General features: G+C 41.4%; 1 protein-coding gene across 2 annotated transcripts in view; it reads left to right on the top strand.

Moving 5' to 3' along the window:
• LOC140728281 (dynein regulatory complex protein 11-like) overlaps positions 1 to 17753 on the top strand; it is a 184387-nt gene that overhangs the window by 129975 nt on the left and 36659 nt on the right. For both annotated transcript variants that reach the window (XM_073046777.1, XM_073046778.1), the window contains exons 13-14: positions 3198 to 3280; positions 5154 to 5261. In XM_073046777.1, the coding sequence (XP_072902878.1) occupies positions 3198 to 3280; positions 5154 to 5261 (191 nt within the window). The remainder of the gene's footprint in view (positions 1 to 3197; positions 3281 to 5153; positions 5262 to 17753) is intronic.

The raw sequence follows: 17753 nt of genomic DNA, 5'->3' as shown, positions 1-17753 counted from the left end.
AGTAGTATTGGTTATAGATGCATTGGGGAATGGGTGTGCCAGTAGGGTCACGTTGGAAAGAGCTTGTTTGGTATCATCAAATGCTCTGGTCATGTCCACTGACCAGTCAAGCACACATTTAGGGGCATTGCCTTTAAGCGCACTATACAGGGGAAGCATAAGCTCAGCAGCTCACAGAATGAAGCGGTGATAGAAATTCATCATGCCTAAAAGCTCCTGAAGTTGTTTAGTAGTGTGGGACAGTGAGAAATCCACAATAGTGGCTATTTTTGATGGGAGAGGTTTCTCACATTGTGCGGAGTTGAAATGGCTGAGAATGTCAATGGCAATCGGGTTGTAGAGATGTGGTGCTCAACCCCAGGTTTTGTGACTGTAGTGGAGAACGTGGGCTTGGTGAGGTTTGGGAATACCCCCCCAGCAGTCGAGTAAGTTTGCATGCAGTGGTGCATGCACTTGACAGAGTCGTTGTGGGGAACTTACTAGGGGAGCAGGGTAATGAGCCAAAATCATTGACACCCACAAGCCAGCAGTTCTTAAGATTGACCAGTAGTCCTTGGGCACACAGGAACTCTGCAATGGGCAGAGGTGTAGCCACTTGGCCAGGATGAAGTTCCATGTACAACGTCACTGACAGAAGCTGAGCGTCTCCTATCATGTCTCATAGGTCTGAACCCTGCTGCTGTTGGCAGACTCCAGCAAGGTTTCATCACTCATTGCCTTCTCATCAATAGGCAATGCTGGCAGCACCTTCACTTGAGCACCCAAGGTACACATGAAGTGTAATCCTAAATGGGTGTCTGTAATGAAGAGTAGGTAGACGAGGCTGGTAGCTAGAACCTACGGTAACAAAGACCTCTGATGTTCCAGTGCACTGGCACTGTCACAGCTGCAAGGCGGTTGACACTTCCTAGCATTCGTACCAAAGCAAATGTGGTTAAAACACAGCCCCCCGTCGCCTGTTTCACAGCTGTGACTGTCCTTGTTTTCGGGGCCTTGCTGACTGGGCTTATTGAGGTAGAGAAAGTAGGAGGAATGATACACCGCTGCCTAGCTGAGCGTAGACTTCTGCCATTTTAGCAAGCTCCCTTTAGTCCTTCATGGGTGCATTGGTGAGGGCCAGTGAACTTGATTGGGCATTTTCTATATGAAAAGTTCTTTAAAAATAAAAAAAGGATGGTGATTTCCCAGGAGAGACAGCATGTGGTCCATTAGGCCCAGCTGCCTAGTATTGCTGAGGCCAGGAAAGGAGAGCAACTGTTTGGCGCGATCAGACTCCAATTGTCCAAAAGTCTGTAAAAAAGTGAGCAATCGGTATTTATCATGTTCCTGTTGGTGTTCTAGTAGACTCATCACTCTTGCAACCATGTAATTACCGAGCAACACTACCACATGGATATGTTTGGTGTTGTCAGTGATGATTTCTTGCAGCACAAACTGGGCCTCAGCTTGTATGAACCATGCAATGGTATTTTCCTTCCGAAGCTCCAGCAGTTTCTAAGAAACTGTGTTGGCTGACATGTTCAATAACTCTGGAATCACCTGGGGCATTGGGGTCACCAATGTAGGTTTTCATAAATAAAACGGCGTGACATTTTTTATGTTTAAGAAAAACCATAGCAACTCATTTATTGAACACCAAAAACACTGAACACAAGCATGGTAAAAGTACTTTGCATAATTACATCATCATGTCAGAACAGCCTATTAAAGTGAACTCCAACCCAATGTCAGTGGTTGTGAATTCTGTACATTAACACCAGTTACATTACCCTACATCCCTAGTCTCCTGACAATATTTGTCCCTCAGTTGGCATCGCAAACCATCTTATTTGGTCATTAAGTGTAAGTCTCTTTTATTCCATGGTGCATTTGACATTACTCTTAGGCTTTTCTTCTACACTAATTACCATTTAACATGGTGGTGGCCATAATAGCTGGTAAAATTGTAAAACCAAACAAAGAACTAATAAATGGCAATCTTCACTTTAATCTCAACAAGCTGAATCACCAAAGTATGTTTCCAAAGTGATATTTAAATTATTCAATGATAGACTAAGACTACAATGTGTAGATGTAATGTCATAGCACATTTACTCAGAATCAACACACCAAGTGTGACTGCAAATTTTCAATATGTCCTGGACACATTGCATATTTTAAATTACTCCTGTCTTGGTGAAACTTGGCAACAGTTTTGAGTGATGAATTATTGCATATCCTATATAGAGGGAATCAGATGTTGAACAAACAGAACAATGTTTTTAAACAGAACAATTTTGAACTTTAAAGTCAAAATCAAAGCTTTGCTTTAAAAGCCAAATGAAATATGATCGAAGTTTCAATCATTTCAATATTTAAGCCGAAGGCATTTTACAATTGTTTAAAGTATTTCCAGGATGTCCCATTGTTTGATTTATATTTTGAACTAATTAGCTGAGTTTATTTAGTTTCAAATTTGACAGTTGATTTATATTAATTCCAAAAAATTAAATATAATTACAAAATAAAAAAGAAATGATGTAACTGCTTCAGTCCCATGAAATGTTTTATCCTGTTGAATTCAAAAATAATTCTTTAAGTTAAAAAATAAATAAATAATGTATAGACATTGAAACTATCTGAAAATATTTCCATCATAGATAAATGCTAAAATAAATTAACATATAAATATTAAGGACACAAAATCACTTAGGGATATAAGAAAGAGTATCATGCTACATGACAACTTCAGCATAACTCAAAGAGCCAGTATTATAGGTTATTCATTCAGAAGGTTCCTCAGCAGATAAACAATAAGGAAATTATTATAAAGCCTATGTTGTGCAAATTTTTCTGTGATTTTTGTCTAAGTGAATAACATCAGCAAATAAAGTTATGACATTGAGATTGCTTTTGAAAGATTGTCACAACTGGAGAGAAAGAACACATCTGTTTGATTCGGTGATTAAAAAATTCCAATAATATGTTGTCTTAAGAGAAATGCATGGTTTATAAATGTTCCACCACTGAAAGGTATCATTCAACCCATTATATCAAAAGTTATCTGATATATTTCTCATCATTTTAGATAATAGTCTGGATCACTTACCCAGCGTAATTAAACAAAAGATGGCAAATTTGTGGGAATAATGGACAAAAGGATTGTAATTCTGATATAAGTGTATAAAAGCACTAATGACAACATTCATTTCATATAGGACAATTGATTCCCTTTATGAAGAGCTAGTTCGTGAAGGTCTGCTCATAAAGCCAAAGAATATCCAACTTTCTGATTTTAAAGGTATGAAGAAATTGTTTCCACTTTCACAAAATGGTTTGCAAATGAGAAGCATAAGGTAATAGAGTCCGCGAATGCTACAGCACAGAAACAGGCCCTTCAGTCCACATAGTCTATGTCTAAATATTTATCTGCCTAGTCCCATTGACCTGCACCCAGACCATAGCCCACCGTGCTCCTCCCATTCATGTACCTATTCAAATTGCTGTTAAATGTTGAAATTGAACCTGCATTCAGCACTTTCGCCGGCAGCTCTTTCCACGCTCTCACCACACTTGAAGTGAAGAAGTTCCTCCTCATGTTCCCTTTAAACATTTTACCTTTCACCTTTAACCCATGACCTCTAGTTGTAGTCTCACCTAACCTCAGTGGAAAAAGTCTGCTTGTATTTCCCCTATATATAGCCTTCATAATTTTGTATACCTCTATCAAATCTCCCCTCAAAACTCTGGATAGGAATGTGGATAAGAATAGTTTAAATGGACATTGGCTAGATGCAAACAAATAGGACTAGTTCAATTAGGCAACTTAATCAGCTTAGACAAGTTGGGCCAAAGAGCCTTTTTCTGTGCAGTATAGCTGTATCACACTAGTCCTCACCTTTCACCCTATTAGCTTCCACATTGTGCACATCATCCCTTGTCACTTTGACCAGCTGTAACAAAATCCCATCACAGGCCGTGTCTTCGCCCCATTCCTTTCCTTAGTTTGCAAGGACCACTCCTTCTGTGATTCCCTGGTATGCTCTTCCTCCACCGATGTTCCAGGCACTTCTGACTCTGTCCTCCAATCCCACCCCTACCTGGCTTAACTTAACACACAATCCTTCCCCATTATTTTTGGATCCAGAAACAATGCTGGCATCAAACAAACAATAGAAGATTGAGAAGAAGGAAGTAAAAAGCATAATTTTTAAAGTGTGTACACATTTTACCACATATGTGTATTCTTTATCCTGCATGTGGTAAAATGTGTAAACACTCTGAAAAATTATGATTACCACATAGTTCTGTGTTCGATTCTCAGAGCTCTTGAGTTTAGAGTGCAGAGACTAACTAATGTCATTTTATCAAATTCCATTTATTATATGAGGGAAGCCTATAGCACACAACCGTACAGCAGCAGAAATACACTGGTAACAATTTAGAGCTTATGATACTGAACTGCATTGCTCAGGTTCAGTTTGATTTAGAAATTTTGCTGTAGGTACTCAAGATTTTGTCAAAGACAATATACAGTATAAGCCAATATCCACTGGGCCCACTGAATGCTTAGCTTAATAAAATTAATGCCATAGAAATAAAGCTATTTCCTTGAGTACATCTCTGATAGATTTAAGTGCAGGGCCATTGAATTGATTACCAGATTTAACGCAACGCTTTACAGCGTGAGCTGTAGGATCAGATTTCAATTCCCACCACTGCCAGTTGGGAGTTTGTATGTCTTTCCTGTGATGACTGTTTCCTCTGGGTGCTTTGGTTTCCTCCCACATGCCGCAGATGCACGGTTAGGGTTAGGGTGGGTATACTATATTGGTTCTGGAAGCGTGGCAATACTTGTGTGCTGCCCTGCAAGTATTTGATGCAAGCAATGGATTTCACTGCATCTTTGATTTATACATGTGACAAATAAAGCTAATCTTTAACAACTGGGATGATTTCTTTCAGCCTTATGTCTCATCTTAAGTGCAAATATTCAGTAGAACATATAAAATTCATTTAAGTAGCTGGTATGAAAGATGCTTCAGTTCAAATGTGGTATTAGGCCACTTAATATCTCAAATAAGAACCTAAGGAAAGCATGATGATAAACTGACAAGATTATTTATTTGATCCAATTTTCATGGTTAGTTCTGTACCTCTTGTTTCATGTGTAGGTGAGTACAACTACCTGGGAACCACACTCCGGCAAACAGATATCGAGCCTATGCCTTCCCTCTTGGATGTGAAGCAACTGATCACATTGTATGGGATTCTTCCCTTGGGTAAGGGCCTCATATGAGAAATAAGACTTTGATTGAATATGCTTAATATTTAAACGTTGAAGCACTCGATCAGAATACACGTAGATCAGTATTTGTAATCTGTCAGAATGGAAGTCTGAATGATTCTGTTTTAATGCAATATGTGTCTGTATAGTTATATTAACACTGGCCAATTGATACAAGTGATCCTGTTTACTTATATAATCCAAAACAATTTGATTGTCCTAAATCAGTTTCTGCAAGAAGATTGGGAGATTAGATATTAGATATCAGATTCAGAATTATTTACTTATTACATAGAGTATACAAAACCTATAGTGAAATGTGTTGCTTGTGTCAACAACCAGCACAACCAAGAATGTACTGGGGGCAGCCTACAAGTGTCACATTTCCACTGCCAACTTAACATGCCCACCATATTCAATAGAACAACACAAGCAACAACAACAGTAACACAACTACAAAACAACAGCAAAACAAGCCCATTTCCCACCCACTCACACACACAGTCAAGCCTCCAAACCCAGGACAGGCTGCCTTTGGATCTCTGACCTCCAGTCCCTGGTACTGCAGTCACAGACGTCAGGCCTCTGACCTCTGGACATGCTGACCCTGGAGCTCTGACCTTTGGGCCTCAACTGTCTTTTGGGTTTCCACTTCAAAATATGTTGTTGAACTGAAACTTTCTGAAGTCCTAACAGCAGCATCATTATAATGCAACTTCCATCACTTCATTGCACAGCATTTGGAAACCCAACCCTGAAAGCCACAATCTTCATGGCAACTAGCACTGTTCCCTCTAAGCTACGCGGGTGCACGACCACGCAGTAACTGTAATACTCCCGTGCACGTAGCCTCTGTTGCTGCGCAGCTGGAGTTTTCTTTTTTATAATGTTTTATTAAAGTGCCATGCAGTTTTCAGACCATGTAAAATTTTCCTGCTTAGAGCAATAGTTGGTCTGCACAGCTGTAAAAAGAAAAATTAGAGGGTATGTTGGCAGCTAGCACCTAGATTACCATAAGGGAGAGGGTCTTGTTGCATCTTCTGCCAGTTAGGCTATCCTCTTGAAGTTGCCTGCCATATCAGTCACATACTTGTGCTACATAGGATGATCAAAGAGTCAAAAATAACTAGACATTAGTTATATTCTACATAGATTTTCATTGTCACTTTGAAAATGAACTGAACACTTTGAGACATGTTCTTGCTTTGCTGCTGCTTGCAAGTGGGTGGGGGGAGCTTTGGGTTCTAACGTTTTGACTATCATTCATTCTTTGGGGCATGTCTGTGAAGAACACGAATTTCAGGTATATGGTCCCAATTTCTCTGATATTAAATGCAACTATTGAACTATTGTATGAGCAGTCTTCAACGAGTGTTGGAGCTACTTTTAGAAATGCACTTTGAATGCTACCGAATAAAGAATCAAACGTAATGTCCCTTGTGTTTTTGTGAATGTCCAACAACAATCATTTTATTGACACAAGAAACTCCGCAGATGCTGGAAATCTTGAGCAACACACACACCAGCTGCTAGACAAATTCTACAGGTCAGGCAGCATCATTGCAGGGAAATAAACAGTCAATGTTTCGGGCCAGGACCCTTCATTGGGACAATCATTTTATTAAGCTGCAAGTTCCAATTTATGTTGCAAGGGAGTTAAAAATTGTTACACAATGATTGGCATCATAAGTTGTACATTTGATGCTGGCAAACCAACAGATGAGCCGATGTGAATTGAAACCAAAAGAACCTGGCCCAGTTTGGTGTTTAGTGCAATTTCATTGTATTGCTGCTACAAAACAAATTTCATATCATGTAAGACAGTGATAAACCAGATTCTGATTCTAGAACTAATCACATATTCAGTTACTTTAAGGAAGATCAAATGTCAACCATATGGCATTTAATAAGCAGCACTAAGCAACATGATTTCTAGGTATGCCATTTTAATGAAGAACATAAGCTGAGCAAAGTATGTGTCAGTAAATAAATGAGAGGAAATTACCGAAAAGCTTGATGGTAACCTTGAGCTTTGAGAAACAATTTGAACTCTATTGTGTTCCTCTACATTCCTTTTTAAATTAAGCTCTATGATGCAGAAACAAGTTTCCTCAAAGTATATTAAAGACCTGTTGGAAAGATGCCATTCCCATAGCACACTGTTGCTTCCTTCCATCTGTGCAAGATTGAAAGCAGATCCTATGCACAGTAAACAGCAGTAACGGCTTATCCAAGTATTTGACTGTATGTCAAGGTCAATAACAAGGTCTGAACGTGGCATCCAAATTTAACTGCCTTTGGCTGTGGCAGTTTTGAAGCAGTACAGTTCTGTAGTACAGGTACTCCTACAATGTTCATCGAGCATGGAAACAGGCCATTCAGTCCACTGCGTCCAGAGTGCTCAGTAAGTACTCATCCATATATTTCCACCTTTTAGCACTTAGCCCATAGCCTTCTATGTGTAGATAATTTATGTACTCATTTAAACACTTCTTTAAGACAGTGCATTGCAGGTATTCACCACTTTCTGCGTGAAAAGGACCCCCGACTCCCTTTAAATCTCTTGCCTTTTGACTCTAAAAGTGTGTGTCCTTAAGTTTTATTCTCTTCTGATATACTACTAATCTACCATTTACTATCTAGACCACTCATAATTTTGTAAACCATAATCATGTCCTCTTAACCTCTGTTCCAGGAAAAACACACCTAGCCTCTCCAGTCTTTCCTTATAACTGAAACATTTCATCCTTGGTAACATCTTAGTGCAGTTTCTCTTAACCTTCTCGAGTGCTATCACCTCCTTCTTATCATGTGGCAATCAGAAATGCTTGAAGTACTCCAATGAGCTCTGACCAACTTTTTATAAAATTGAAGGCCAGCTAAAGATGAACCTGCCGACTCTGCCACAGGTGGGGCAGAAGGTGTTTGAAACGTGGATTGTGCATTACTTTCAACTTTTTCATTGGGCTTCTATACATTTGCAGTGATAAGACTCGGGTTCCTTAAAGTCATTCTGAAAGTTCCTTCTACATTTTGGGCTGTGATTTCCATGTGTCGATGAGGGTATTGCACTTTGTCAAGGGGGCATTGAGAAAAGTGTAGAATCTTTTGTTCTGTACACCTGGAATCTCTGGCTTTACAGTGCCTGATTCTGGATCAGGTATCAGTGACAAAATTTACCTGTCCATTGGAACTTAGTGAGTGTAATTAGAAGTTCAGCACAAGAGATTTTGGCCTGGGACAAGATGATAAGGTCAGTTAATATCCTGCCACTGGATTGGAGGATTTTCAGAGACAGTATTAGTAGTATTTCTGCAGTTCATTGAGGTGCCTGATCTAGGATAATTTTTTAGTCAGAAGCATACAGCAAAGTAAGGATTTCTGCTTTTCAATAGATTATGAGTTTTGATTAAGTGCTAGAGGACCTCAAAAAATTGTATCCAACTTCAGGAAAGGAGGTGCCTGATTACTTATTTATTTATTTGTTCGTTTATAGATTAATTGTTTCATCCATTCATTCATTCATTTATTTAGTTAGCAATATGGTGAGCTGTAGGTCCTTCTGGCCCTTTGAGCCACGCTGCCCCAACAATCCCTGACAAACCTGATTAATCCTACCTAATCACAGGACAATTTACAATGACCAGTTAACCCACCCAGTATGTCTTTGAACTGTGGGAGGAAACAGGAAGACCTGGAGAAAACCCACCTATTCCATGGGGAGAACATACAGAGACTCCTTACAGAATGGCTAGGAGTGAGGAGGGATGGCAGGGATCAATCTCCTATCTTTTACAGAAAAGCTATTGCTGAGTCCTCCTCAATTTGCTCCTTGCAGCGGATAAAAACTATTCCCTGAATAGCTGTATGAACTGCCTCCATTTAAAGGCACAGTGAATGTGACCTCCACCACTTGCTCACTCCAAGAGACATAGTTCGAGCAGCTTTAACCACTTGTGCTTATCTGACCTCACAAAAACCTGCAAACACCATCAGATAAGGAGGATTGTTGAGCATCTTTCTCAAATGTACTTTAATCATCTGTAGAAATTCATCTACATCTCATAGCTTCTACACCATGTAATTGCAAGCCATGGTCCTTCCTATAACGGGCCCAACTTTAGTGCATATTTACGTCAAGGGAATCATTCCCACAGGCCTTTCGTGAAAACTATTTATTCATTAGATATTTCATTATACTTTTTCTTTAGTTTATTAGCTTTCTCTCAATGTGTAATGCTTTATAGAGCTGTTCAAACAAAATTCTGAATTCCTAGAGCATTTGTATGTAAATATTTTGACTTCTTGAATTTCTTCTTGAAGCTTTACTTCCTGCCTTAAGGAGATGCTGAGTAGAAATGTTGACCTGACTTCATAATTTTAAGCATTAGTACTCCAATTATCACAATTAATTATAATTTAATGAAGATATTTTACTTTTTTTTCCTTTCTACCAAGTTATATCCAGTAGAAATAAAATATCACAGCGTAGGCTACAACAGTTTGGTGTGACTGATAACACTGACAAGAGTTGTCAACTTTCTGGAGAAATGATTTGGCAGATGTCAGCCCTGCACATTTACTTCAGTATTAAACAGAGTAGCAAACAGATCAGAGCTCTGTAACCAGATCATGTCAACAGAAAACATATTTATAGAATTAGGTTCTTCTTTACCAACTAGTTTCTTGATTGCTTAGTTACTGTACATAAGTGAATTAGGAGTGGTAATTCAAGCAATACATCAGATTTCAATTCATATAAGCTAAAAAGGATGAATTTTCTGTTCCTAATTGCCATCCTTCTGCAAAATCTGCATATTTAGATAGGAAGCATAGTATCAGGTTTGGTTATGAATCTACTCATGGATAAAGAAACTGCTAATAGTCACTGACTATACTGAAGGATGAAAAGTAAGAACATAAATAGTAGAAGCAGGTAGGGCCATTTGACCTGTTATACCTGCTCACCCATTCAGTAAGACCATGGTTGATCATGTATCTCCATGTCCCTTTCCTACATTAACCCATCTTCCCCTGACTCAAGTCACATCCAAAACTCCTTTAATTTTCATCCTGAATACACTCAATGACTGACCTTCCTGCCACTCCCTGAGAAGAAATTCTAACCATTTACTGCTCTCTGTGTGAATGAAATCACTTCTCATCCCAATTCTACATGACCAAACAGCATTTGGACAGTGTGTGAAAGGAAAATTGGTAGGTGTCCAACTGTAAACCTTCATAGTTCACCTTTAAAAAGGAGAACATTGGGGAAGTAACACTTACCATATCATTATATGTTGAGTTAGCCAGTCAAGAGAAAGCAACAATGTGAGTAGAAATTTTAATATGCTCAGATTGGGTAAGGAATGTAAATACCTTGTGCTGGTTGTTTCACTTTATAAAGCCATGTTTGGCAAGTTAATCATAGCAGAATTAAACGTGGATAGATGTGGCTTTGATGAGATTTCTTTCTCCCAACCGCTCTTCAAATAATCCATAATTGCACACTAAGCATTTTTCAGTAATAATTCAGACACCCATTTGTGTCCAGGGAACTCCGACACAGCACAAGCAGTCATCTTTTGAAAAGTAGAAACAAGTAAAGAAAGTCAGCTAGAAAAAGAGCCACACAATTATGCCGTTTATTTTTGCCATTGTTTATGATATGTAATATAGTTGAATATATGTAGTTTCATGGGACTTTAATACGTTTGCTTTAAGGGTTCCCAGGGTTGTGGGAAATGCTGTTTTCAAGGTTTTGGACTGAATCGTTGGAAGTTTTGATGACTGCTTAAAAATAACAAAATTAATACCTTTGATAATGATATAGATTTCCTTCCTTTACTGTGTACTCATTGACTCACTGGTCTGAAATTCTAATACTAACTAATTATATTTTTGGAAAACAGTCCCCGAGGAGACATTGAATTGTGAGAGGGAAACAAGCGAGGGCAATAAGCATAATTTGTGTGCTACATTTCCCAAGGAGAGAATGTATTGTGCATAATTAGGCATGGCAAGATCCAATAAAAAGAAGTTAGGTTTAAGTAGAGTGGACAGTGTGTGAGTAGGCCAGTGTTAGAGTGGGGAGTTGAGGGTTCTGCTCATTGAGGCTTTGGTGAGGAGAGGTGTAGGCTGTAGGTAGATTTTCTTTCATTATTTATTCTTTCTTTCTTCTTGCACATTCAGAGAAGTGGGGGTGCTAAGCAGGATAGTGGATTGCTCCGTTGGTGAGATGTGGGAAGTTAGGAGGACCACTAGTGTTCCTGATGACCACATCCACAAGTAATTCAGGTTCTAGCAGAGGTTGAGGCAGGATATACAGGGAGATAGCTGCATCGAAGGGGGGAGAGATGGCATTACTAGTCAGAGAAATTGTCATGGCAGTGCTCAGACAGGACAGACTGGAGAGCTCGTCTAGTGAGGCTATATGGGTAGAACTGAGGAGTAAGAAAGGTATAACCTCATTAATAGGACCACCCAGCAGTGAAGCTATATAGAGAGATTGCAGCCTGTTGCAAGAAACACAAAGTTGAGATAGTAATTGATTTTAACTTTCCACATATCCACTGGAACTCACATACTGTAAAAGGGCTGGATGGGAAAGGCCTTGTCAAATGTGTTCAGGATTTTCCTTAATCAGTACACAGAGGGATATGATACTAGATCTATTAGGGAATAAGACAGGGCAGGTGACTGAAATTTGTGTAGGGGAATCCTTTGCATGTAATGATCACAATGTCATCAGTTGTAAGATAATTGTGGAAAAGGATTGGTCTGCTCCTCAGGTTGAGATTCTAAATTGGAGAAAGGTCAATTTTGATGGTATTGGAAAGGATCTGACACATGTGGATTGGGACCAGAATATGAACTAGAATTGATTAGAGACATTAAGGTAAAAGAACCACATGTTCTTTCAAGTCAACTTTTATTGTCATTTCGACCGTAACTGCTGGTACAGTGCATAGTAAAAATGAGACAACGTTTTTCAGGACTATGGTTTACAAAAAACTAGACTGAACTACGTAATTTTAAAAAAACACAGAGAAAGCTATACTAGACTACAGACCTACACTGGACTGCATAAAGTGCACAAAAACAGTACTGGCATTACAATAAATAATAAACAGGACAGTAGGGCAAGGTGTCAGTCCAGGCTTTGGGTATTGAGGAGTCTGATAGCTTGGGGGAAGAAACTGTTACATAGTCTGGTCGTGAGAGCCCGAATGCTTCGGTGCCTTTTCCCAGATGGCAGGAGGGAGAAGAGATTGTATGAGGGGTCCTTCATAATGCTGTTTCCTTTGCGGATGCAGCGTGTGGTGTAAATGTCCGTGATGGCGGGAAGAGAGACCCCGATGATCTTCTCAGCTGACCTCACTATCCACTGCAGGGTCTTGTGATCCGAGATGGTGCAATTTCCATATCAGGCAGTTATGCAGTTGCTCAGGACTCTCTCAATACAACCCCTGTAGAATGTGATGAGGATGGGGGGTGGGAGATGGACTTTCCTCAGCCTTCGCAAAAAGTAGAGACGCTGCTGGGCTTTCTTTGCTATGGAGCTGGTGTTGAGGGACCAGGTGAGATTCTCCGTCAGGTGAACACCAAGAAATTTGGTACTCTTTACGATCTCAACCGAGGAGCCGTTGATGTTCAGCGGGGAGTGGTCGCTCCGTGCCCTCCTGAAGTCAACAACCATCTCTTTTGTTTTGTTCACATTAAGAGACAGGTTGCTGGCTCTGCACCAGTCTGTTAGCCGCTGCACCTCCTCTCTGTAAGCTGACTCGTCGTTCTTGCTGATGAGACGCACCACGGTCATGTCATCAGTGAACTTGATGATGTGGTTCGAGCTGTGTGTTGCAGTACAGTCGTGGGTCAGCAGAGTGAACAGCAGTGGACTGAGCACGCAACCCTGGGGAGCCCCCGTGCTCAGTGTGATGGTGTTGGAGATGCTGCTCCCGATCTGGATTGACTGAGATCTCCCAGTCAGGAAGTCTAGGATCCAGTTGCAGGGGGAGGTGTTCAGGCCCAATAGGCTCAGCTTTTCAATCAGTTTCTGAGGGATGATTGTGTTGAATGCTGAACTGAAGTCTATGAACAGCATCCGAGCGTATGTGTCTTTTTTGTCCAGGTGGGTTAGCACCAGGTGGAGGGTGGTGGCAATGGCGTCATCTGTTGAGCGGTTGGGACGGTACGTAAACTGCAGGGGGTCCAGTGAGGGGGGCAGCAGAGTTTTGATGACAAGCCTCTCAAAACACTTCATGATGATGGATGTGAGTGCAATGGGACGGTAGTCATTTAGGCAGGACACTGAAGACTTCTTCAGCATGGGGACAATGGTGGGGGCCTTGAAGCACGTTGGAATGGTGGCGCTGCTCAGGGAGATGTTGAAGATGTCAGTGAGAACATCTGCTAGCTGGTCTGCACATCCTCTGAGCACTCTACCAGGGATGTTGTCTGGTCCAGCAGCCTTCTGTGGGTTGACCCTGAACAGGGTTCTTCTCACGTCAGCCACGGAAAGACACAGCACCTGGTCATTCGCAGGAGGGGTGGACTTCCTTGCCGCCACATCATTTTCCGCCTCAAACCGGGCATAGAAGTTATTCAGCACATTTGGGAGGGAGGCATCACCTGCACAATCAGGTGATGTTGTCTTGTAATTGGTGATGTCCTGGATGCCCTTCCACATGCGCCGCGTGTCGCCGCTATCCTGGAAGTAACTGTGGATTAGCTGGGCATGTGCACGCTTTGCCCCTCTGATGGCTCGGAACAGTTTGTCCCTTGCTGTTGTTAGAGCTGCCTTGCCACCTGCTGTGAAGGCAGAGTCGCAGGACCTCAGCAGCGCACGCACCTCTGCGGTCATCCATGGCTTCTGGTTAGCGCGTATAGTGATGGTCTTGGACAGAGTAACATCATCAATGCACTTGCTGATGTAGCTGGTCACTGATGCTGTGTACTCCTCTAAGTTGGTAGAGTTGCCATCGGTTGCAGCCTCCCTGAACATGTGCCAGTCAGTGTTCTCAAAGCAGTCTTGAAGAGCAGAGATGGCTCCTGCTGGTCAGGTTTTCACCTGCTTCTGAACTGGTCTGGAGCGCCTGACGAGTGGTCTGTATGCTGGGATTAGCATAACAGAGATGTGGTCTGAGTATCCGAGGTGGGGGCGGAGCTCTGCCCGGTACGCGTCGGGAACGTTTGTGTAAACCAGGTCCAATGTGTTCTCCACCCTCATTGCAAAGTCCACATACTGTTGGAATTTGGGGAGCACTGACTTAAGTTTTGCGTGGTTAAAATCACCGGCGACAATAAACAGACCATCAGGATGTGCTTTCTGCAGTTCGCTAATAGCCCCATACAGTTCACAGAGCGCCTCCTTAGCATTAGCGCAGGGGGGAATGTACACACCGAATATAAGAACAGAGGTGAATTCCCGTGGCAAATAAAATGGTCTGCATCGAACTGCCACAAACTCCAATAACGATGAGCAGTGTCTGGAAACCAGCACAGAGTTCTTACACCATTCCGTGTCAATATAAACACAGACACCGCCACCGCGAGCCTTACCGGAGACAGCTGCATCTCTGTCCGAATGAAATGAAGCTAGCCCATCTAGCTGGATGGCAACGTCCGAAATCCCATCAGTGAGCCATGTCTCTGTGAAGACATACGCGGAGCAAACTCTGTACTCCCGCCGAGTATTACGTTGGAGTCGGATGTAGTCCATTTTATTGTCCAGGGAGCGGACATTGGAGAACAGAATGGACGGGAGAGCCAGCCAGCTAGGGTTTGCTTTTAGCCTGGCACGGACCCCTGCCCGTTTGCCTCGCTTCTGCTTCCTCGCACTTCGCTTTTGACATCTCCATCTCTGGCTCCCAGCATCAGGCAAGTCCGAGGATTGTAGTCCCATTCACCTCAGCAAGCCGACGTCGCGTAATTCAGCCAGCAGATCTTTGTGGAGGTTTGTTTTTGGGCGATCTCTGTATTGTAGTAGTATCTGCCGATGGTAGATAGCTGCTCTATTATGCATGTGCCCTAATCGAAAATTGTGTATCAAACTTAAAATAGAAAATTAAATTAAAGTAGCACCAGGTCTGAAAGGCCGCTGCTGCCATGCCGCGCCGCCTCATATCCGCCGCATGTAAAGGAAGGAAGTGATCACGATATGATCAAGTTCACCCTGAAATTTGAGAAGGAACGCTAAAGTGAGATATATCAGTATTACAGTGGAGTAAAGGTAATTACAGAGGCATGAGAGTGGAGCTGGCCAGAATTGATTGGAAAAAAAATACTGGCAAGGATGATGGCTGAGCAGCAATAGCTAGTATTTCTGGAAGCAATTCAGCAGGCACAGGATATATACGTCCCAAAGCAGAAGAAGTATTCTAAAAGAAAGTTGACACAACCATGTCTAAGAAGAGAAGTCAAAGCCAAAGAGAGGGCATATAATAGAGCAAAAATTAGTGGGAAGTTACAAGATTGGGAAGATTTAAAAACCAACAGAAAACTAAAAAATCATTAAGCAGGTTTCTGAAATACAGAAGTAACCTAGCCAATAATATTAAAGAGGATGCCAAAGATTTATTTAGATATATAAAGTGTAAAAAAGAGACGAGAGTGGATATTGGACTGTTGGAAAATGATGTTGAAGAGGTAGTAATGGGGGACAACAAAATGGCGGACAAACTGAATCAGTATTTTGCAACACTCTTCATTGGAAGACACTAGCAATATGGTGGAAGTTCCAGGTGTCAGGGGTCATGAAGTGTGTCATGTTGCTGTAACTAGACAGAACGTTCTTGGGAAGTGAAAGGTCTGAAGGTAGATAAGTCACCTGCACCTGACGGTGTACACCTCAGGGTTCCGAAAGAGGTGGCCGAAGAGATCGTGGAAAGCATTAATAATGATTGTTTAAGAATCACAAGATTCTGGAATGGTTCCGGATGACTGAAAGATTGCAATTGTCACTCCACTCTTCAAGAAGGGAGAGAAGCAGAAGAAAGGAAACAAAAAGCCAGTTAGTCTCATCTCAGTAGTTGGGAAGATGTTGGAGGTGATTATTAAGGATGAGGTCTCAGGGTACTTGGAGGTACATAATAAAATAGGCTGTAGTTAGCATGGTTTCCTCAAGGAAAAATCTTGCCTGACAAATCTGTTGGAGTTCTTTAAAGAAATAACAAGCAAGATAGACAAAGGAGAATCGATTGATGTTGTGTGCTTGGATTTTCAGAAGGCCTTTGACAAGTTGCCACACATGAGGCTGCTTAACAAGCTATGAGTCCATAGTGTTATAGGACATATTCTAGCTCGGATAAAACAGTGGCTAATTGGCAGGAGGCAAAGAGTGGGAATAAAGGGAGCCCAGTGGCCAGTAGTGTTCCACAGGGGTCTGTGTTGGGACCAATTCATTTTACATTACATATCAATGATTTGAATGATGGAATCAATGGCTTTGTTGCAAAGCTTGCAGACAATAAGATGATAGTGGAGGGGCAGGTAGTTTTGCGGAAGTAGCGAGGCTACAGAAGAACTTAGACAGATTAGGAGAATGGGCAAAGAAATGGCAGATGGATACAGAGTCGGGAAATGTTTGGTCATGCAGTGTGGTAGAATAAATGAAAGGGGTGACTACTTTCTAAAATAAAAACAGGCACAAAGAGACTTGGGAAGTCTTGTGCAGGATTCCCTAAAGGTTAATTTTCAGGTTGAGTCTGTGGTGAGTAAGGAAAATGCAATGTTAGCATTCATTTCAAAAGGACTAGAATATAAAAGCAAGGATGTAATGTTGAGACTTCATAAAACACTGGCGAAGCCTCACTTGGAGTATTGTGAGCAGTTTTGGGCTCCTTATTTTAAAAAACAATGTGCTGACATTGGAGAGGGTTCAAAGGAGGTTCACAAAAATGATTGCAGGATTGATTGGCTTGTCATATGGAGAGCGTTTGATGACTCTGGGCCTGTATTCTCTAGAATTCAGAAGAATGAGGGGTGACCTCAGTGAAACCTATCGAATGATAGAAGGCCTTGATAGAGTGAATGTTGAGAGGATGTTTCCTATGGTGGGGGAATCTAAGATCAGAGGACACAGCCTCAGAATAGAAGGATGTCATTTTAGAATGAAGATGAGGAGGAATTTCTTGAGCCAGAGAGTGGTGAATCTGCACAATTCTTTGGCGTAGGCAGCGGTAGAGGCCACGTCTTTATGTATATTTAAGGCAGAAATTGATAGATACTTGAATGGTCAGGGCATGCAGGGATACGGGGAGAAGGCAGGAGAATGGGGATGAGAGAAAAATTGGATAGGCCGTGATGATATGGCTGATGGAGCAGGCTCAATGGGTCAAATAGCCTATTTTTGCTCCTATATCTATGATCTTATGGAATCATGGGAAAGACCTAACTTTTCTGAAATTCTTAACTCTTGGGAGCCTATAAAGGAATTCCATTTTACCTTTGTGATGCACCATCAATAACTCTCGGGGACAGGAAGTGA

The sequence above is a fragment of the Hemitrygon akajei genome, chromosome 5 (genome assembly GCF_048418815.1).
Source record: "Hemitrygon akajei chromosome 5, sHemAka1.3, whole genome shotgun sequence".
In the NCBI taxonomy this organism is placed as follows: Eukaryota; Metazoa; Chordata; class Chondrichthyes; order Myliobatiformes; family Dasyatidae; genus Hemitrygon; species Hemitrygon akajei.
This window is presented reverse-complemented; position numbering and strand designations above follow the sequence as displayed.